The sequence below is a fragment of the Zonotrichia leucophrys genome, chromosome 12 (genome assembly GCF_028769735.1).
Source record: "Zonotrichia leucophrys gambelii isolate GWCS_2022_RI chromosome 12, RI_Zleu_2.0, whole genome shotgun sequence".
NCBI lineage: Eukaryota > Metazoa > Chordata > Aves > Passeriformes > Passerellidae > Zonotrichia > Zonotrichia leucophrys.
In genome coordinates, this window is record NC_088182.1 from 8,886,083 (window position 1) to 8,907,762 (window position 21,680).

Sequence of the window (21,680 nt, forward strand, 5' to 3'; positions counted from 1 at the left end):
AACAGGCACTGAAACTCCGGGACTTGCAGGGCTCATCCCACGAGCACCAGGGCACAGGAGAAGACACGGGGCACTAAAGCGGCGGGATTTGCACAGGGGACACGAGACATCAGGGAGCAGCCAGCAGCAGAGCACACGAGGCAGCAGGCACCAGGGAATACTGTGTCCCCTGCCGCTGCTGTGGAGTGCACAGCAATGGCACCGGTCCCTGAGGGATATTAGGGGATAGCGAGCACCAAGTCACACCAGGGAACACTGGAGCACGAGGGCACCCGTGGCAGCAGAGTGCTGGGGGTCCTGTCAGCACACCGGGGACATGGTGCCCTGACTCACCAGGGGGCAGAGGGTCCCAAGGGACAGCAGGCAGCAGAGACGAGTGGAGTTCAGAGAGTTTAATGAGCGCAGGACAAACCCCGATTCCCCCCATCCCCCCACCCCCCAGTGCCTGGCCCACACCCCCAGGCCAGGCCCCCCATGACACCCTAGTCGACTTCTTCCATGCTGCTGTAGGAGGGGGCTGGGCGCTCGGCGGGGCTGGCAAAACGCTCGGGAAGGCCTTCCGCAGCCAGCGGCGGGGCTCCTTCGGGGGCCAGGCCGGATCCGAACGGCACCGGGGGCAGTCCCTGCAAGCAGAAGGTGGGCATGAGAGGGAGACTTGCACCCTGCCCACCCATCTCCCTCCCTGCTCCCGGGGGGCTGCAGAGGTGCCCGGGGGGACACAGCCCCACACGCAGAATGTGCAGCCCCTGGGCTTGGAGAGCAGCAGCTGGTGGCAAACCCCAGGGCAGGGCAGAGGGAAGCAGCATGCTCAGGGGGCAGGGCAGAGGGAAGCAGTGCCCAGGGACAGGGCAAAGGGAAGCAGCGTGCCCAGGGCCGCTGGAGGCAGCCCCTCCGGCCCGGCAGGAGGGCCAGGCTGCAGCACTCCTGCCCCAGGGCGGAGCAGAGCCCTGCACCCCAGCACGGGCGGCAGTGACGGGCCACAGGCACGCTGCCAGTGCCTGCCGGAGGTCTGAGGAACAGAGCAGGGCCAGAGGGGATTTCCAGGGCTGAGAGCACTTTGTCAGGTCTCACTGCCGGCCACCCACCGCCGGTGAGGTCAGGCAGGTGCAGGCAGCGGCTTGTGGGCCCCAGAGCTGGGGTGCCAGCAGCAGTCGGAGCAGAGGTCAGCCCACCGGCGCCGGGCACTGACTCAGACCCACGAGGCCGGCACCGTGGGTGAGCGGGGGAAGCTGCTGAGACCCAGGGCTGCAGACAATGAGGCGACTGTTCCAGGACAGGCACCTCATGACCACGGCACAGCCCTGCTGTGCTCTCCGGCTGGGACCTGCTTGGGAGGGGAGTAAACCTCAGCACGTGGAGGAGGGGTGTGGGACAGAGGTAGGGGGAGTCCAGCTCAGGCCCTGGCCTAAAACACAGAGGAACCCCTTCACTGCAAAGCATCCCTCCCAGGCCAGCTGAGGGCACTGCCGGCAGAACAGCAGCGGAGACGGAAAAGAAAGTCACAGGGCTCTGAAGTCACCTCTCACACCCAGATACGCCAGAGCCGTCTGAGCCACACGCAGCCAAGGGCAACACGTCTCAATGTCAGACACGGTTGGAGTGGCAGCCTGTGCCCCAGCCTCAGGGGACTGCCTGCTCCTGGCCCTGCCGGGCTCCCCACACCCTGCACGTGTCCCAGGAGGCTACCACTGAACAGCTGGGACTGGAGCCCAGCCTGTGCCCCACGGCACGGGCAGGCGGAGCTCACTCCTGAGCCTGCTGCCGCACAAGGTGCACCAGGCACCCAGCAAAGCCCAAGGGATGGTTCTGGTGCCAGCTGGGTCACATAGTGGCCTCAGGTGACCCCAGTGTGGAGTCCTCACCTCTGTGTGGGAGTCCCAGCACACAGGACAGGAATGCTGCATTTCTTTGGAAAACCTGGCTTTATTAATGCACCATGGCCATATCTGTGCTCCCTGACCCCACGCCTCTCCCGCAGCATGGGCAGCTGGTACCCTCGCAAATGAGGTGCTGCACCACACTGCCCTGAAGAGACCAACTCCCCCAGATGCTACCAGCACACAGCCCCACGGTGCCCACCATGGGACCTCAGTCTGGATTGCCAGGCTCCCTGGCACTGTCTGGGGCTGAGCAGGGGCTGACACAAGCCCCTGGTGACAAGCCCGTCCAGCCCCAGCACACGAGTGTGGCACACACTCCCAGCACACAGGCAGCTGGCACCAGAAGGCTCAACAGAAGGCTAGCAGGGCAGACTGGGCTGGCCAAGGACCGTGGGTAGCCCAGCCCCAGGGGAGCTCAAGGCTCCTGCAGCAGCACAGCTGAGAGAGGTGGCCACCCAGGGCCCGTGTCAGGGCATCCTGCCCTTGCTGCAGCCTCCCGGCAGGTCTCCATTTCCTTCTTGGGAGCCAAGCAGAGACGGTTGATGTGCCCACAGGGCTCTCAGGCCCCAGCAAGGCTGCAGCAGCAACGTCCCTTCTTGAGCAGCAGGTAGCCTTGAGGTCTTCCCCACTCCCAGTGGGCAGCAAGGAAGGGCAAAGGAGCTTCTGGTTCTGGGCTGTGCCTTGGCAAAGTAGCAGGCTGGCCACACAGGCCTGCCAGCTGGCACAGGAGATGCCAGAGCAGACAGACAGGAGCCGACAGCCCCATGTTTCCCTTGGCGAGTCTTTCCCAGCGATTTCTGTCCTGCTGCCTCATGTCTTGGTCTCAGAGCGTCCTAGGACGGCGCGTGCCCTGGCGGCCCTGCTCCCGCAGCTGGCCACGCGCCTGGGCCTATCTCCAGCGGGGCTGGTAAATGAGTGGGTAGAAGACGTTCAGGAAGAGAGCCACAATTGCAGCCGTGGTGGCCAGGACAAAGTATCTGACGCAGCCTTCATCTGGGTGCTGGGGGGTGCCCGGACTTCGCTTCTGGCCACAGGGCCTCCAAGAGTTTCTTGCAGGCCTTTGGGGTGCCTCAAGCTGCAGCTCTTGTTCTTCAGCCTCCAGTTCCTGCCAGATCAGAGAAGCCTGCGATGTGGAAACCTGCGTCAGCACTTGGAGAACACAACGGGCAACACCCCTTGCCATCCCCCGGGGCAGGCGGCTGCCTGCAAGCCCAGCCCCGTGCCCAGCCAGCCCGCCTCCCCATGCAGCACCGGTCGCGGTCGCGCCCGCCCCCGCAGCTCTTCGGGGTCTCTGGTGTGTGGGGCTCCGCTGGGGGGCTCTGTGGGAGGCAGCACGGGCAGCTGCCGGGCAGGGTCTTCACGGGACTGCAGGGAGTGAAGCCAGCAGCTGGATCCCGATGGAGCAGACACGCTTGCATTGGTGGGTCCGGGAGGCAAGGGAGCAGGCAGCAGCCAATCACAGCCCAGCTTCTGTGATCCCAACAGGATCTTTCACATGACAGCCAATCCAGAGCCAGCTGGAGCAGCAGGAGCAGGAGGTGCAGTGCCAGTACAGCCAGTCACAGCTCTGCTTTGGTGGGTAGGAATGCTCTGACAACCAATTGTAGCCCAGGTTCCAGGAGGATTTTCCACAGGCAGCCAACCACAGCTTGGCCCTTCATGGCGGTGATCATGCAGAGCAGCCAGTCAGGGAGCAGGTCTCTGGAGGGCGCAGGTGGTCCAGGGTGCTTGGGGACCTGCTGAGCCCCACTGGGATCCAATGCATCCCATTACTGCAGGGGAACCGGTGCTGCAAGGGGCCCAATGAGCCCCAGTGCCACAGAGCAACCTGACGAACCCCAGTGCCATGGGGCATACAGTGAGCCACAGTGCCAGTTCGGTCCCTGAAGCCTCTCACCACCAGTGTCTGAAAAGCAGCACAGCTTTCTCTTTGCTCAGGGTGCCCCCAGTGAGTGGGGCTGCTCTAGGACACGCACGCAGGGGGCAGGAACAGCCCAAGCAGGTAGACATCAACATGCCAGACAGCCCTGCTGGCCTCAGAGACAAGCAGCTTGTCCTCAGGCAAGAGGGCAGAGCTGGGATGCCTAACCAACACCAGGCCAAGAGGAGGATGAGCCAGAGGGGCAGGGAGGCCAGGCCAGAAGGGCCCCTCAGGGCACACATGAGCAGTCATGCTGGAGATGAACTGAGCATTGTCCTCAGATTCTGCAGGCCCACAGAGGTGCTGAGCATGGAGGGAACATCTGCAGCACAGTGGTGCATAGGATCTCACCAGGTGGGCACCAGCCTAGGCCTTCCTGACTTTCACAAGAAGATCAGTGCAGCCATTCCCTACCACTGAAAGCATTCTGAAAGCACCCTGCCGTCTGGCCCACCCTCGTCCCTCCCTCCCAGGCCACCCAGCAACAGAGCTCGCTCTGGCAGGTTTCTCTACAGCACCCTGTGAAGGCTGCCAGGCCTCTGGCTCAGCACTGGCATTTACCTTTTTTGCACTTGGCTTGGCCCTGAGTTGGGCCCCAGCAGAAAGTGTTCCCCACCCTGCCTTGAAAGTAGCTCCGGAGGGCAAGTTCTTACTGCTCGCTGGCACGACCAGATCCTACTGCACCGCTCACAGCCCCTCCTCCAGTGCAGACCCCAGTGGGGCTGTGCCCCCTTCTTCCTCTTCCAGTGCCCTCCCATTAGCACGTCCACACTGATGATGAAACCAGCTCTCCTGTGACCCCTCAGGACAGGGACTGTCCCAAGCCCACAGTGAGAACAAGGCAAGACAGGCTCCAATGCCCAGCTGACGCAAGCTCTCTGGTATTAAAGGGGTGCAGGCACTGCACCACAGCTGCACCAGGCTCTGTGGGTGCAGGTAAAGACAGGCAGGGCCCTGCACGAGGGCCCCTGAGCACATTTCAAGGCTCTGTGGCTCCAACAGCGGCGAAAGGGACGCAAGTGCTCACCTGGCTGGCAGCAGCTTCAGCAGAGGGGGTGCGCTCGGCGCGGTGGTCTGAGGGATGTCCTGGCAGGGGTCTCTCCACAGGAGAGTTCCTCCGGCGGTAGAAGAGGACATAGGCGTATCTGGTCACCACCTGGCTCTCATCCACCGTGGTGACTGTGCTGTCGTCAAAGAGCCGCCAGCCTGAGGAGGAGGCAGGATTAAGCAAGCAGACAAGCCACGGCTGCAGGAGCAGAGGGGCGGCCAGGGGGACAGATGCTCACCCACGTCGCTGCGCTGGCTGTTCTTGTCGTTGGGCAGGCGGGCGTACGCTGTGTAGTGCCCTCCAATCATGCCTCCATAGTGGTTGATCACAGCATACAGGTCATACATAGGCAGCTGCTGCTCACCCTTCCGACCAATGCAGAACTTGCTCAGGTCCAGACTCCTGTAGAGAGATATAGTGACCGTGAAGGGTGATCAGTTTTATGCAGGCTGGGTTGCAGGTCAGCAGAAGCAGTGCCAACCCAGGCACACCATGCCCTGGGCTCTCACCGGACAGGAAAGTCCACCATGTCATTGATCTTGTCCCTCCAAATAAAGCTGCGGAAGGAGAAGCGCTTGAGCTGGATGATGAGGACATTGGGCAGCCGCCACAGCATCAGCTGCTTGGAAGCCTCGCGGTGCTGCTTGCACTTGGGGCAGTACCTGGGGGAAGAGTGTGCTCGTTACTGGCACGGAGAGAGCCTCAGTCCTTGCAGCCCAGCTCAGCCCCAGGGTCCCCACATGCAGGGCTGGCAAAGGGTATGTGGGAGGGCTCAGCCTGCTCTGTCAAGGGCAGGCCAGTACAGCCCTGCAGAGCATTAGCTTTGCTCCCTGCTGGCTTAGCCCTTCCGAGAGCACAGGCAAAGCCAGCACATTGTTCCTGGCTGCCAGCAGAAACAGCATGCAGGCCTGGGCAGCTCCTGGGAAACCCCTGCTGCTGTCTGGGCCTGTTGGCTGGAACCCACCCTGCTGCCTTCCTCACCACGCTTCCTCTGGGGCCAGGACTTCAGGCTTCGTGAAGAGATTGAGGCACTGCTCCAGGGTGAAGTGGCCAGCCCGGGCTGCTTCGCTGGCTGAGCCTGGATCCTCCACACACTCCAACTCCTTGGATTCTACCAACACGAATTCCTTGAGGCGCTCATTGTTCTTCCACACCAGGGCAAGGGAGCAGTCGTCTGTCAGATCCAGGGGGATGTCACCTGTGAAGGGGCACAGACCTCAAATACTTACCCCACCAGGCTAGACCAGGCCACCTTGCTGGAGCAATCCTGCCCATCCCAGTTAGATACAGAAATCAAAAAGTGCTGCCAGAAAGAGACAGGTACCCCCCTGGCTAGGTTCATCATGCAGAGCCCCTCAGCCTGCAGGGTGCAACACTGGCACAGCCCTCTCATCAGCAGCATCCTCACAACTAGCACTTGGTGTGGGCATCCCATTCAAACAAAGAGGTGACCCAGAGATCACAGACCCTCTGAGAATACATGAGGTTGGAAGGAATTGGTCTATTTGCTGATGAGAGCAGGAATGTCATGCTCAAGAGGAGCTTCTAGACAGAGGCTCTGCAGCAGAGCCCTTCCCTCCCCTGTCATATGCAGCTTTTACTGTCCAGTGTGGACACCTGGGCTCATCTTGTGCCAGGCAGACTCTGGTACCCTGGCCAGGCATATCCACTACCCTGCCAGAGGCTGTAAGGGATGAAGGTGGTGCTTTACAGGGCTTTGGCTCACCTTTATCTTCCAGCTTGTGCTCTCGGTTGGCAGCGTCGATCTTAGTGATGTAGAACTGCGTGGCGCGGGCACTCAGTGAGTCTGGAGTGTGTTGGTACCCAGGGATGGCAGCTGTGAAGAGGCAGGGACAGATCTGTGTGGCACTGCCTGTCTGCCCTGCGTAGGGGCCAAGAATTTGCAGCGCCCCCACCCCCACCTCACATGCTACGGCCTTGAAGGGACACAACCACGTGCCCGTGTCCTTGACTATTTTTAGCAGGCGCCTGCCCCTGGCAAGCTGTGCTCCTCTGCCTGCCTTGCCCCTTCACTGCACATTGCTGCCATCCTGAGACGAGTGTCTGGAAACGTGACAGCCAGGCAGCCGAGCGCGAGAGGCTGGTCCCATGCAGCTGAGTCAGAGCCAGCCAAGTGCTTTGCTCACAGCCCCCAGGGGCTCAGCCTGCACCAGCTCTGCCTTGCTCCCACAGGACTTGTGCCAGCCCCTGCATTCCCACCTCTCCCACAACAACACAGCACTCCAGCCTCTCTGCTCATCAGGTCTCTGCTCTACACCCTGGGCTTTGCCAGGGCAGGGCAGAGCGTGGGTAGACAGGCATTTCAGGTGAGGCAAGAGTGCCAAAACAAAGCTCCCATGTCCTCATCTGTGATCCCAAGAGTCTCCAGACCAAGCTCACAGGTGTAGAAGAGATGCTGTGCTGGAAGGTCACCCCAAGGAGGGAGAATTGCCCGAGGTCCTGGGACCGACACAGCCAGCGCTTCAGCACCTCTTACCTTCTGGCTTGAGGGCTCTCTCATAGGATGGCTCCTTCTCACAACAGCTGTCACCCTGTGACTCCATGTGCTCAGAGAACCCTGAATCCAAGCTCAGGAGGGAACTCCTGGCTGTCAGGACCTTGCTCCGGACAGTGGTAGTATCCCCCATCTCTGGCTGCAGCTCAGGCACAGCTGGGGAGAGCGGGGGCTCCTGAGGGAGGCTGGAAACCCTGTCCCCATCTCCCAGCTCGGGGGCAGAGGTGGCTGCTGCACAGCTGCTCTTGGCCAGGGGCTCCAGCTTGTCCGAGTGCAGCGGCTGCAGCCCCTGCTCTGGTGACATCCGGCCCAACTGGAACGGAGGCTGGAACACGCTGACTGAGTACCTGGGCATGGAGGTGGGAGTTAGAGCTGGCCAGACACGGGGCTGAGCTCAGCTCAGGGGCAGAAGCACCCTCCTTCCCCAGACTCTCACCTGGCATAGCCCTCCAGCAGCTGGGCCAGGCGGGCGTAGGTGAGGCGGGACTCGGGCACGCTGATGAGGAAGGGAAAACCGATGTTCTCAGGACGGCACGAAGCCTTGTGGTCTGGCCAGTGTGTTTTCTGACATGCCCTGTAACACATACACGGCATGTCAGACATACAAACAGCCCCTGCTGAACTCAGCATCCTTGAACAGCCTGGGAAGGAGCAGTGCAGGGCCAGAGGAGTGTGCTGGGGACAAGGGGAACACCAGGAATTCAACTGGCTCCATCCCAAAGGGCAGATCCATCCCACCTTCTCCCAGCAGGCAGAGCTCTCCCACCAGCCCTTCACAGCAGGAGATCCTCCATCCCTGCCAGGCACCAAGCCAACTCACACGTTGCAGTAACCAACTCGATAGCACCTCGTGCAGCGCTTGAGCTTCTCATCCTCTGGCAGCTGCTTCTTCTGGCAGGCTGCACACTTGGCAACAGGGCCACTGGGCACCTGTGGACGCTGCAAGAGAAAGGACCCGTTGGACAGGGAAGGGCACCTGGGCAGGACAAGGTGGGCATCCATGCTCGCTGTAGCTAACTGCCCTTGTGTGCAGTTCTGCCCCTCCTACTCAGGGCTCAGCCTTCCTGCATCCCTCCCAGTAGTCCCAATATGCCTTCTTACCTGCTGGACCTGCAGCTCCACCACACGCTCCTTGGCCAGCTCTGGGGACAGCACCTCAAAGCACAGCAGCAGGTCCGTTGGCGAGACTGTGTCTAGTGAGTTAGAGGGCAGGAACATGCGGTGGAAGTGATTCTTGATCACCTGCCAGGAAAGCAGTGGAGCATGGCCGTGTGAGGGCTGCCCTATGTGTCCTCTCCTCAGAGAGCCACAGACCTCAGTCTCACAGTGAACTGTGGGAAGAGCAGCAGCCCAAGGACGCTGTGCTCATCTCAGCACCTCACAAGGGAAATATGGATATCCCCAGGCCCCACTGTGGTGGCCCAACCCTCCAGAGGAGGTATCTGCCCAGCACTCTCACCTCTGCCAGGCGCAGGTTCTCTGGTTTCACACGCACACTGTGGGCAACTGAGTCAAGCACCTCCATGGCACTGGAGTTCTCCTTGCTGATACTCACGAGGAACTGCCACCGAGAAAGTGCCACATTAGTCACAGCACACTAAGGCATGAGGGCCCTTACTCAACACAGGGCTTGGCCAGTTGGCACATGACCAGCTGCCTGGGGCACCTCCAGGAGCCTTCTTCGGCTCCCTCCCCAGGGTAAAGGTATCCTTTACCTTGATGGGTTTCTTGTGTGGCTCCTTTGCAAAGTAGTAGACAGTCAGCACCTTTTGCTTCTGTGGGAGGGGCACGGGGAGATACAGGAAGGGGTCAAAGGTAATAGACACCTGCAGAACAAAAACACACTCAGCTGTGGGAAGTGCTTGTGGCTGAGCAGCAGATCCAGGGGACCCAGCCTTGCCCTGCGACCTGTGCTCTCTGAGTGTCACGAGCCCACTTCTGCACAACCAGGACAGGGACAGAACCTTCAGGGCTGCCCTACCTTGGAGCACATTGGGCAGACGAGCTTGGATTTGTACTGGCCCTGGAAGAGGTCTACTATGAACGAGTCATTCCTCATCTTGTGTCGTTGCCAAGCCTCCTCAGCTACCACCTGCAGGAAGAAAGGGCTTAGCACCTCATTAAACCACCCAGGCTGCTCTCCCTGGTGACTGTGTGGGAGGAACACCCTCACCTCATCAGGCCTCCCATCCGAGTCAACAGTCTCTGTGTAGGGCTTGTTCTGGATGCGGTTGAGGTCCTCGTGCAGGCCATCGAGCAGGAAGGCCATGAACTCCTGAGCATCATGCTGGGCATAGCCAGTGAACTGGCTGGCCTTGCTGGCCACAATTGCCTGTGGGTAGCACAGCAGTCAGGGCTGGTCAGCAGAGCTCCGGCAGCACTGCCTCCCCCATGCACAAACCCTGGCCGCACCCACAGCTCTCTGTGGCACTTGCAGGGCAGCCAGGTGCCCACAAAGGAATGCTGGAGACCCACAGCTGCTCCTGTGAGCACCAATGCCAGGGCCCTACCTTCAGTTTAGAGGGCTGGAAGGCATGGTGTGTGCCCTTCCACAGCGCTCTGAGCAGCATGGCAAAGCCGATGGCCAGGCGTCCACCCGTCCCCAGTGGGTTGTTATAGTTGATTTCTGACTCAAAGGACCGATCTGCAAGAGATGCAGGAGCTCAGCGTGGCTGCTGGCTTTATAATCTAAGTGGTCAAGCTCTGCTGGGCTCCCCGTGTGGGCTCACCATGGAAGTAGTCACGCAGCTCCCGGGTGTTGGACAGGGACTGGATGACGCTGTTCATGAAGCAGGTGTTGCCCAGGTTCACCAGACCTGTGAAGCCAGGCAGGCAGACCTTCTTCTTCTCATCCTCATCCTCATCATCCTCCACGCTCTCGGCACTCACTGGGCTGTGTGTCATTGGTGGCACCATACATGTTGGTTTGGGCTGCCAAAGCAGAGGCAGGTGTGAGGGTGTGGCACTCAGGGAGTGTCTCTGGGAACACCAGAGGAACTCAAAAGCCCAAGAAAACCCCTAGAGAGGGTTGGAGCCATCACACCATCTCCCACTTGGACTGGGACAGACAGGCCAACAGTTGCCCCCAATCCTGCCAACTATGAGTGAGGGGCACCACATCCTCCTCCGGGAGTACTTCAGTCTCCAGAGTGGCACTGAGGAGGTGTCTCTCTTTCCCCTATCCAAGTCAGATCCAGTGTGACCACACTCACCGAAGGAATGTGTGGCTCTTGCTTCACTGCCAAGTGCTCTGGGGCCGTACGGGCTGCCACACCATCCAGAGCCCCATCTTCCACACGTGGCTTCTCTTTGTCGCTGGTTCGGGCCTCTTCCTTGCTGGAGAGGGGGTGCTGGTTACTGCCCGGAGGGTTCTTATCCAGAGGGGTAGGGCCTGTAGGCATGGCAACCTTTGCACCACCCACTGCACCTTAAAAAGGGGGAAGGGTGGGCCTGTGGTTAGCAGCACCACACATTGCCCACAGCGGGGCTGAACTGTTCAGTCCACAATTGCACAGGCTCTCTCCTACCCGTGAGCAAGGGAAACAGCAGTGCCCTTCCCCTACACTTGGCTCACACCCTGCCTCACATCCCTCCCACCTGCACCCACTCAGCCCCTCTCCTTCCCCACCATTCTGTGCCAGAGGATGCAGCACCAGCTGGCAGTGGTGAGGAGGGCCCATGGCCCCCTGCAGTGCAGCAGGCAGGCAGGACAGAAGGCAGGACAGAAGGCAGGGTGCAGACCTCGTGTGGCTGGAGCCTCCAGCCCCCCCCAGCGCTGGCTCTGGCGTTTCTTCAGGCAGACGTCGATGCGAGACACCGTGAAGTTGTATGTGCACTGGTCCGGCTCAATAAGGTTCCTGCAAGGCACAAAGCAAGTCAGAGATGCCCCAGACCCCACAGCAGCCTCAGACATGCCAAGCCCATGGCCTCCAGGCAGCAGGGACCCTGCTAGCACAAATCCTGAGGTAGCCCTGACAAAGCAGGGTGGAAACCCTCGAGCCTGGCCACACTGAGCACACAGAGCACCCCTTTTCTGACAGATCCATTCTGCTTGGCTCTCTCCTGCTGCACATCCTACCAAAAGGGCACACAAGCTGGTCTAGCTCTGTCCCCAAGAGCTCTAGAACAGCCTGGGGCAAACTGCAGGCAAGGAGACACTGGAATTTCCTCCCCTGCAAGCGAGCACAGAGCCAAGACAGAGCAGGCTCACGGCACCAGTGTAGCACGGTGTAAGTGAAACCTCCAGATGAGGAAACGAGCATTCCCCGTACAGAACCTCCAGATGGGACCGGTTCCTGCTCCAGCTCTGCACTCTCACCTCCCCTGCCCTGGTGTGGGTTAGCAGGACAGGACTCATACCTGAGCTTCACCTGCCACCGGAACACCGTGTGGGGCCCACAGCCAGGATGGAGACGAAGGAAGTTCGTATCACTGCAGAGAAACTGGGAGTGAGCAGAAGTGAACAAACAAGTAGCCCAGCTGCAATCAGGAGCTCTGCAGCGGCCTGGCATCATCCCGAGGCAAGCCTGTACCTCGTCTGGAACACTAGTGTGAAGTCTTGTTCCCGGAACAACACCTTGGATGTCTCCTTGTGGATCTCCTTCACATAGACATGCACCACCACCAGATCATTGCCCTTCTCATATGAGTCATTCTTGACAAAGGTCAGGCTTACAAAAGGCTCTGGCTCTGAGTAAGGAAAACCACAGAGAGAGAGGTTATCTTCCTTGCATGTTGGGGCTGCAAGCTAACCCAGGAAAGGTCCTGAGCAGATGGACCTTCCTGACCAGGCTCACCCCATGGGCTCTGGCCACTCACCATCAGCTGCTGCTTCCAGAGCCACATCGTCCTTGGACCAGTCCCTCTTCTCACCATCCCTGCCCATGGGAGGGGTGGCCACTGGGACGGCCTTAGAGCTCTCTCCCAGGACGGGCAGGCAGTCCCGGCTCCGCAAGGCCTCAGTAGGGCTGCCTGGCTGCAGGACTCTCTTCTCAACACAGGTGGCAACACGATGGGGGAGCACCTCTGTGGTAGCTGCAAGAGGTGGCATCTCCACGGGAACACTCTCTTTGGCCAAAACCACAGCCTTTCAATACAGAAACACACAGTGAGACACAGACACTGTCACCCCTGAGCTGCCCTGGCCCACCCACTGTGGCCCTTGCCAGCCAGTCAGGCACAGCTCCATACCACCTGCTTCCCCCACACATCCCATGCCAGCCCAGCCCCACTAGCACCACAGCACAGCAACTGCAGGGTCCTCACTTCACCCTCTCCTCCACCACAGGTTCTCCTGTCAGCCCTCAGCATCCCGGAGCCCACCTCACCCTCATCAGCAGGGCTGGCTCCAGCATCCCCTGCCCAGGGCAGAGGAAGCAGGGGCACCCTGCCCAGCCAGGTGCCCAGGTACCTTCTCGAGTGGCAGCGCGAGGTCTGCCAGGGCCGCGGGTGCATCAGCCTGGCTGGCTCTGCCGTTGCGGCGGCTGCCGGCCCTCGTGCCATGCCCCTTGCTGGGCTCTGTGCCCCCGCTGACCCGGGCATTCGGCTCCTCTTCCGTGGGAGCCACTTTGAGGTACACTGCCCGCTTGGCACTGGGGCCACTCTGTGTCCCTGGGCTGGCTGGGCTCTTCCCTCCCAGGACCTCGCTCCTTCCTGGAGCACGCTTGGGGTTGGAGGGCTCCCGCCGGGATCTCGGTGGCTCTGTGCCCTCAGCCTTCGGCTCTTCAGGGGTCAGCTCTGCAGAAGCAGCCTTCTCCTTCCCGTTCTCCCAGCACGCAGCCCCTTTGGCCACTTCTTTGGATCCGTCTTTCCTTTTTTTCTGTAAAAAGCAATGCAGCACAGTGGGACGGTACTCAGGTAGCAGCATCTTTCAGGATCCCTATCAACCCCTCACCCTCACTCCCCCTTCCCAGACTGCACCAGGACTGTACTTCAGAACCTGGGAATGCACGGCAGGCAGAAACAGGGGTATGACTCCCTGGGACAGTGGCAGATGGCTCATGCAGCACGTAGATGACTGATGTGTCCCATGTTGCTCCCTGGGCAGCTCAACAGCAGGGAGCTCGGAGCTCATCCCAGCTCCCCAGGGCTCCACGAGCTCCCTTAATAGACAGATCATTCCCTCCTTACCAGAAGTGAAGACCAGTTATGGAGTGGGATCTTCTTCTGCAGCACAAGCTGGAGAAAGTTGCCCTTCTTGCACTGGATCTTGCTGCAGGAGCTCTCAATCTCCTCATAGAACTGACAGCTCCACTGGCGCCCGTCTGTAAAGCAGAGGGGAACCAGTACCTCAGGCAGTGCTCCAGGCAGCTGTCACCTAACCCACAGCCCCCTTTCACCTGCCCCCAGGATGAAGGAAGCACTCATTCAGAGCCAAGAAGGCTGCAGGCAGGCTGCCACCATACCCCAGGAGCCTTCCAGGGCTCCAGCCAGCTTCCCTGAACTTGCTTTGTACATCTGGCTGGCCTTCTTCCCAGCGGGAAGGCCCAGGGTCTCCCCACCCTCAGAGGCACAGTCACTTTTCCAAAGGATACCCGGCACTGACTCAGCCATCCCAGCAAGCAGGGGACAGAGATGCACTGGCGCAGCCGTGCACATTCGGTCACTTGGCACAGAGGCCAGCTCCTGTCCTCCCAGCTCTACAATGCTCTCCTATCGTCCCTGTCTGCTGCCTGACTGTGTGCCAGCTGAGAGCAGGGCATTGCCTCTGAGGGAAAAGTTTGATGTCTGCCTGCAGCAACCCCGTGCTTGGCCCAGAGCTGTGCCAAATCCCAATGGACAAATGCTTGCAGCAGTTGCTCCATTCCCATACCTGGTAGTTTGACCACACAGTCCGTGTCAGTGAAATCAGCACGTACATCCTCTGCCTTCAGAGCTCCAGTGCCCAAATTCAACTTGATAATGATCTCATCGGCATTCTGCTTCCAGTCCATCAGCAGCTCTAGGAAAAGGGAGGGAAGTGTCACCCACTTGCTGGGGAATGAGCCTGAAGTGCCCACTCCTTGGCTGGGGAACGCAAGCCTGAACACACACGCAGTTAAGGAGGTCACCGCAGGGAACACAGATCAGGACAATTAAAAGGGACCTGCCCTCATCAGAGAGGCCACAAACAAGAACACATGTTGCAGCAGGGCAGATGAATCCCAGTGGGAACCAGAGAGATCAGAAAGGCAGTGCTGTTCTTGGCAGTGCCACAAGCAGCAGTGGCAGCTGGGAAGAGAGGGTGGCTCCTGCCAACGACAAAGCAATTACTGCTTTCCCAAGGAACGAGGAAGCCACAGAATTACTCTGGGGGATTTAGGTGGACTCTGACCACAATCAGAAATTGCCACTTCCCCTTTGCATATGCAAACCAAGCAGCCCAGCTGCAACCATCAAAGCACTGTACTCCTGCCAGGTGAGCGTGGCTAACAAGGATGAAAGATGTGCAGGCTGACCAGGGGGCAAGTACGCTGTAACGGGAGAGAAAAGAGTGCAGCACTGATACTCTGGTGCAGGCAGAACTTCCATTGTGTGCCTGCCACACTCCAGGTGTGGCCTTTGATGCCCTGAAGTCTTCAACACAAGGAAGTGATTTTGATCACCTTGACTTCAATCAGGTTTGTTCTACCCCTGGGGCACAAGGACATCCTACTCTGTCCTCAAAGCAGGCCTGGACTTGGACAGAAATCAGCCAATGCTGCCCACAAGGTGACACAGCTTGAGATGTTCCCAGCACAGCATCATGTCCTACTCAGAAACAAGCAGAGCAGGTGTCAGCAGCAAGGTGTCCCAGGCCTGTGCTCAGTGACACTGTGACACCTGAGTTGCAAGCAGCCTGCCACATACCCAGGGCCTCTTCCTTGCAGACAGCCTTTCTCTGCCCCTGGGAAGGCCACATACTGTTAAGATAAACACTGAGGCAAGGGAGTGCTCATGTTAGCTCTGCTCAATGCCAGAGCACTGGACAACAAGGTGAGAGCTTCAGATCCCTTGGCAAGGGCACTCCATGGCCATGCAGTGACAGCTGGCACACATTTCCACTTACCCTCCTCTGAGTCCTTCTCCTGGGCAGTCTCAGCCTGCTTGAGCTCAGGGCGAGACACTGGTGGGCAGAGAAGCAGAGCGCAGCCAGGTCTGTCATTCTGTCACCTCACAACATAGGCCAGCAAGCTGATGCTGAAAATTTCACACATCACCTCTTTCTACCCTGAATCTGTGTCCAGGCCTTTCATCCTGCATGTGCTGCCCACCTCCCTCCTCTGCTTTCTCACATTTCTCCTTCCCCAGAGTCCTGCCTGCAGCACTGCAGCAAGTCAGTGCCAGGACAGCTGCTCTGGGCCACACCACCATATCCTACTCTAAACAGAACCAGAGTGGGAGCAACACAACAATTCTGCACCATGCAGGCACTGCTTTTTTGAGGCACATCTCATTGTGAGCTTTTGGCACCCAGGCTCAGCTGTGTTGCCCAGCTCAGTACACCAGGTCCCCGCCTCCTGCCATATAGAGGAGTCTCGTCTTGATCTGACAGAAAGAACCTGGTGTTTGGTCATGCTCAAACTAATTCTGCTGTAACCAGAGAACCACGTGGCCCAGCTGCACTTTAACATTTCCATTCCTGCACAAGCTGCCAATGTCCACATCTGAAAACCTCCTTCCAGATCAGGGTGGGGAACCAAACTGACTTGACACCTAATCCCTGCCACTCACAGAATTATCTCCAACAGCCAGAAGTGTCTCCAGGCCTGCTTTAGCCCCACAGGATAGTGAACTCTGCCAGGCAAGGAACCGAAAGCAACAGCACCTTCTCCTGAAGCAGAGAAATAATGGCAACAGGAACTGTGATCTCCACTAGAGAACACTCAGAGGGCTGTCACTGCCTCCATGACTGGCTACAAACCAGTAGGAAACTTCTGCTGACCACCACAGCCACTGGTGCAAAGGTGCTGGTGGGGCCAGCAGCATGAGAAGCATGGCAGTAGCACTGCCTGGAGGATCTACAGCCCCTCACCACCACTCACAGAGGGGCCAGGGGCAGCATGGCTGCCCTCAAGATGGCCCCCACGTCAGAGGATGCAAACCCTACCAGAGGCACAGTCCTCCCACACAGAGAAAGCACAGTGCTGTGCTCTGCACCGTGGGATTTCACATCAGGGACTGTGCCCGGCCGCTCTGGCACAGACCTCGCCAAGCACTCAATTACCTTGGCCTATAAAACACCCTGTGATTTTGAGGTTACAATAATCATAACAGAGCAGGCACAGAAATCAAACAGCTTCCCAGAGCCACAGAAACTCTTGCAGGCATCCTGCCCACAGGCATTCCCTGCACCCGAAGCAACATTTTTGTCAAAGGATACAAGACAGTTACAGAAGGAATTACTCTACAGCAACTACTTCACCTGAGCCACACCCTGTTCTGACTCAGAAGCTAAAGCACCAGCCCCACCCGCAGGCCTTGCACTCCTGGTCACTGCCTCACAACACTAGCCTCAGCAAACTGAGGGGAAAGAAGCAGCACTGCCTCCTGCTGCAAGAGCACTCACAGGTTTCAGTTCCACTCTCACTGGATTGGGGCAGATCAAACCCAGTCCAAAGCAGAGTCTAGAAACAATCACCAAGGCTAGCTTCAGACTTTAGCTAACAAGGCCATAGGCCCAACCTTCCTAACATTGCTGGGGCTAAGTAGTGCCCAAAGGAAGGAGGTTACAGGTCCAGGGAGGACACTGTGTCGAAGAAGATCCCACATCACACGGGTTACCATAAGCTGCAGGAAGTGATTAGTCAAATCTGCTTATCCTGCAGCAGATGGCTGAGAGGCTCCCAGGCTGCGGGGCTGAGACACCACAGGCCTGCTCACCAGGGATGCTGAGGGGCTCTCACCTTCCTTGCTTTCCTGATTGGCTCGATCCTTTTGCTTCTTCTTGTTGGTGGCATCATCCAAGCCCCGAGACGCTCTCCTCTGGCCAGGGGCATTTGTGCTGCTGGACATTTTCAGCCGTTTGGAGGACACAAACAGCCCGCCGGGGTCGCTAATGGAGTCTGGGTCAGGGGTGCGACGTTTTCTTCCTGGCCCAGCTATCTTGGCGACTCTCTGTGGTCAAACTCTCTGGCAAGGAAGTAATGGCCTAAAGAGAGGAAACAGCAAGCATGGCAGGAGGAGCAGGTGGAAAAGGCCCAACAGCAGCAGGATCCACTCTTTGCCTCAGGGCCAGTGCCCTTACATGACCTTCACCATGTTGTTTATGGGAAGCCCCATGCAGCACTCAGTGAGGAAACCTACCTCATCACAGCTGCTACAATGCTTACTGCCAAAAGCATGGGCTTGTCAGAGCTCCCAACATACAATCAGGGGTCTTCAGTATGTGGCACGCATTAAAAACCTGGAAAGCAAGTGTCATGCTCATGGCTCCCACTACAGAAACACCGGCCCAGAGCAGCTGCTGGCACTAACACCCCGAGACACAGCTGAGGGCAAGGACATGAGGAGGCCTGGATCTGCAAAACTGAGCCTCTAGAGTCAACGGGGGGAGCCTGTCACACAGCTTGGAGCGACAGCTATTTCAGTCAAACAGTGTCCTGTGCAACAGCGCCAGAATAGGAGCCTGTAACACCCTAAGAAGGAAGCAGGCCTGGGACAGGCTCCCATGACAGATGAGAGCAGAGCTCCCTGGCGAAAGGAGAGTTCCTCCCCCTTCTCCCACTAGCTGGGAACTTAACCAGCATGACTGCACCTTGAATATTTATCCCCCAGCCAGTTTACAGACAGCGTCAGCGGGGCCTGGCCTGGAAACAGGACACCTCTGCTCCTCGTGGCCCAGGAAGAGAGTAGGCTGAGCAGGGCATGTGAGTTGTTCACCCTGCCCCCTTTGTAGACATGCCCTCCTTACAATGCCAGCTCCCCTACAGGGTTTGGGAGCTGCTGGCCCAGGTGCACTCATCAGTGTCACCCCATAGTGTTCAGGGCATTGAGAGAGCAGAGCCAAAACAACCCCGGCAAACAGTCCCACTGGAGGTGTCTCCATGGAGGCGGTGAGAGCAGAGAGCTGGGAAGGTTTCCTCCCTCGCTGCCCTGGCTGCACACCCCGACCCTGGCAGTGCCTGCCAGCCTGCAGGGGTTTGCAGCACAGAAACAGGCCCAGCCACTGGGATCCTGCCCACCCCCAGGTGCCAGCTGCCTGCCACAGTTCCAAGGCACCGTTTCACACGCAGCCCACGGCCCAGCTCCCATGTGAGGATGTGGAGCCAAGCCCAACAACACCTTGGCCTAGCCCAGCTCCCCTGAGCCTGCCTCTCCTCCAGTGGGAGGCAAGCTGTCCCTCGGGAACACCCTGTTCTGCCTGCACCCATGTGCAAGCACAGACCCCTCGCTGTGCAGGGGCACGGCCATGGCAGGAGGCAGCTCCAAGGGAGGCACCCTGACAGAGGAAGGACACTGCCACCTCTGTCCTGCTGGCCCCATGTTGCCAGGGCATTTGTTGCCTAGAAATGTCTGGGGCAACAAGCAGCCACAAATGTGGAGCTGCAGCCACAAACCGAGAGGAAGCCCAGAGATCAAAGCAGCCTGGTGTTGCCCTCAGCTCTGGCAAAGCCAGCCCCATGACCGGTGCTGCATCCAAACCACTCCTCTCAGGACAACCCACCCTCACCACCAAGAACCACTGAAGCCAAGGGAAAAGCTGAGTCCAGCCCAACTGCCTGGCACAGACAACTCCTGCCACCCACGGTGGAGAGGCCCAAGTGATCTGGAGACTGAGATGCTGAGCAGGGTTCAGCATCAGTCCCAAAGAGCTTGAGAGTATGGGAGGGCAGCAGCATCGTCCCCATGCTGCAGCACTCACTGGGTCTCTCCAGGATGTAGAAGCATTTCTGGCTCCAGATGGAATGGGAAGGGCCCTCACAGCAGGGAAAGTGGCAGTGATTCACCAGGCTAGGCCTCTGATGCCAGCTGCAGGCTGTCACTCAGCTCCAGTCCCCTGGTGCTGAAGAAGCTCACCTGGGCTTGGCAAACATGGGAAAGCATTTTTTGTTGTATTTCTTTTGCCTCCAGGGTGAAAACCCCAGGAGAAATAGGACTCAACAAGCAGTGACTGCCTCATGCAGGGTCAGGAGAGGCCCTGCCCTGCGCCTCCAAAGCGGTGGCAGAGGATAACTGCTGGGCAGGGCTGAAAGCAAGCTCTGAGAAGAGTCCTGGAGGGCTGAGAAAGGACAGGCCTCTGCCCAAGAAGGGGTGAGGAAGAGAGGCAGGGTTGCATGGTGCTTGTCACTGCTCCAGAAGCCTGCTGCTCTCACGCCTCGCTGAGGCTCAGCTCCCCCGGGTGCTTTGCTGCCAGCCATTCCTCACAGCAGGCAGGAACCAAGGGGGCTGGAGCTCTGCCCATTGCAGCTGCCAGACTGATGGCAGCCCGAGGCTGCTGCACACACCCCAAGGTTTTGGAGGAGTGAAGGGAAAGCACAGGTTCCTCAGGGATTAAAGAGGTGAATAAGAGACTTTTTGCCACCAGGAAACGCTCACACGGGCAGCACATTCAGCCCCTGGGTGCACAAAGGTTTTGGCACCACCCCTGTTGGCACAGTAGGAGTCACTGCAGGGGAGAGATGGCGAAAGGCTGCTCTGGCTAGATGCCAGGTGAACCTCTGGGACACACCTGATGAGCTGGGCACTCCCACAAAACCTTACTCAATCCCCAGAGCCAGGGAAGCGTGGCCATGCTGCTGCAGGGAGCAGAAGTGCTTCCCTGTCCTCTGTTCTCCCTGCCTTTGTGCTGTGGGGTGAACCAGATCCAGATCCAGCCAGGGATTTCTCCTAACTGTGTCTTGCCCCCGAGCAGTTTCCCAACCCAGCTCACGCTGAGACTGCAAATATTTTGACTGGCCAGAGGAAAGGGAGCAAAAGGCCAAGGAGAAGGGCCACTCCTCCCCAGAGCAGCACCAGACCAGGAAGGACAGCACAAAGGGCTCAATGAGATGCAACTTGTGTCCTATGCCTGGGGCAGGTTTAGCACTTGGCAGGAGGAGCGCCCTGATTCTTGTCCACAGCACTCCCCATCAGTGCCCAAAGGCCTTTCCAGGGGTAGCTGCAGACAAGGTTGGCTATCCCAACAGCATCATCTTTCCAGGGACTTTTGGATCCTCCATGTCCTAAACACAGCTAACAGAAACATGTCCCCCATGTACACAAATACTTCAGTCACCTTCTGTTTCTTGCTCCCCTGAGGGACCAGACATCCCAAGGCTCAAGCTTGACTTTTATTTTTGTTTCTGGGCATGCCTGACACACGGGTGGAGCCAGGGCAAGCACAGAGTCCCTGGGGCAGCTACTCAAGCCAGCACTGTCACACAAAATGTTTCCAACCCACGTGGAAATCACTGTGCGCAGAGTGACAGCAGTGAGCCTTTGCTGAGTGGGGAACCCGGCAGGCCCAGCTCCCTCATTCTGGGGTCGACCACTGAACCACAGAACGGTGCGAGCTGGAAGGAAACCATGGATATCACCTAGCTCCAACCCGCGGGCCATGGGCAGGGATGGTGATGAGAGCGTTCGGACAGCAGCCGGCGGCCCCGGCCTCCCGGGCGCCGCTGCCCGGCCCCAGGCACCGAGAGAGGGCAAAGGGAATGTCACCGGTGTGTGTGTGAGCGGTGTTTGTGTGTGACCGGTGCTTCTGTGAGCGGTGTTGGTGCGAGCGGCCCCGGCGGGCAGAGCACGAGGTCACCGCGCCGGCTCCTGCCCGGGGCTGCCGCGCTCGGCCCGTCCTGCCGAGCACCGCTCTCAGCCCCCGCGGGCCCAGCTCTGCCGCCCCGCACGTTCTCTCCGCTCAGGCCCGGCACAGGCCTCCGCCACCGCCATCCGCTGCTTGCCTCGCTCTCCGCCGCCCCGGCTCCCGTGCCCACGGGCCGCATCCCGGCCTCCCGCCGCCCCCGGGCCCTGCCCGCCGCTGCGGCCCTCACCCCGCGCTGGCCCAGGCGCCGCTCGCCGCCCCCGGGCCCCGCCGCCGCCCCGGCCCGGCCGGCCCGGCCCTCCCCGCACTCACGGCCCCGCCCGCCGCTCCGGTCTGTTTGTGCCGCGCCGAAGTTCCGAGCGGGCCGACAACGGAGACAGGCCCGAGCCCGTGACGCACTTCCGGGAACCGCCGGGCACGCCCACGTGACACGGGAGAGGGGGTGCGAGTCACGTGACACGGGCCGGGGGTGGTGCCGGCGCATTCCCGCGGCACCGGGAGCGCGCGGGGGTGCCGGGCTCGTCCGCGGGCGTTCCGGGGCTGAGCCTGGCACTGCCGGCCGCTCTGGGGGATTATCCCGGCTGTGCTCTGCCCCCCAGCACCGCTGCCGATTCCCG

General features: G+C 59.5%; 1 protein-coding gene across 7 annotated transcripts; it reads right to left on the reverse strand.

The window, feature by feature from the left end:
- Window positions 1-440: 440 nt before the first annotated feature.
- Window positions 441-21,512, reverse strand: USP19 (ubiquitin specific peptidase 19). Of its 7 annotated transcripts, XM_064724524.1 has the most exons (27): window positions 21,376-21,477; window positions 17,628-17,727; window positions 17,228-17,472; window positions 14,176-14,304; window positions 13,494-13,627; window positions 12,775-13,182; window positions 12,183-12,450; window positions 11,897-12,053; window positions 11,724-11,795; window positions 11,106-11,221; window positions 10,577-10,791; window positions 10,094-10,295; window positions 9,875-10,008; window positions 9,538-9,696; window positions 9,346-9,456; window positions 9,080-9,190; window positions 8,824-8,925; window positions 8,466-8,606; window positions 8,185-8,303; window positions 7,801-7,938; window positions 7,347-7,711; window positions 6,576-6,686; window positions 5,831-6,047; window positions 5,359-5,511; window positions 5,088-5,251; window positions 4,829-5,007; window positions 1,676-3,003 (listed from the first exon to the last, which is right to left on the reverse strand). In XM_064724524.1, exons 3-27 carry the CDS (start codon window positions 17,334-17,336, stop codon window positions 2,770-2,772), a joined length of 4,248 nt encoding a protein of 1,415 aa, XP_064580594.1. In that variant the 5' UTR covers window positions 17,337-17,472; window positions 17,628-17,727; window positions 21,376-21,477; the 3' UTR covers window positions 1,676-2,769. The 7 variants fall into 7 exon arrangements, with proteins under 7 accessions (XP_064580598.1, XP_064580599.1, XP_064580594.1 ...); XM_064724528.1 differs by lacking the exons at window positions 1,676-3,003; window positions 17,628-17,727 and adding an exon at window positions 441-623 and having other exon boundaries at window positions 21,376-21,512; XM_064724529.1 differs by lacking the exons at window positions 1,676-3,003; window positions 21,376-21,477 and adding an exon at window positions 441-623 and having other exon boundaries at window positions 10,577-10,785; window positions 17,628-21,172.
- Between the last annotated feature and the right edge of the window lie 168 nt (window positions 21,513-21,680).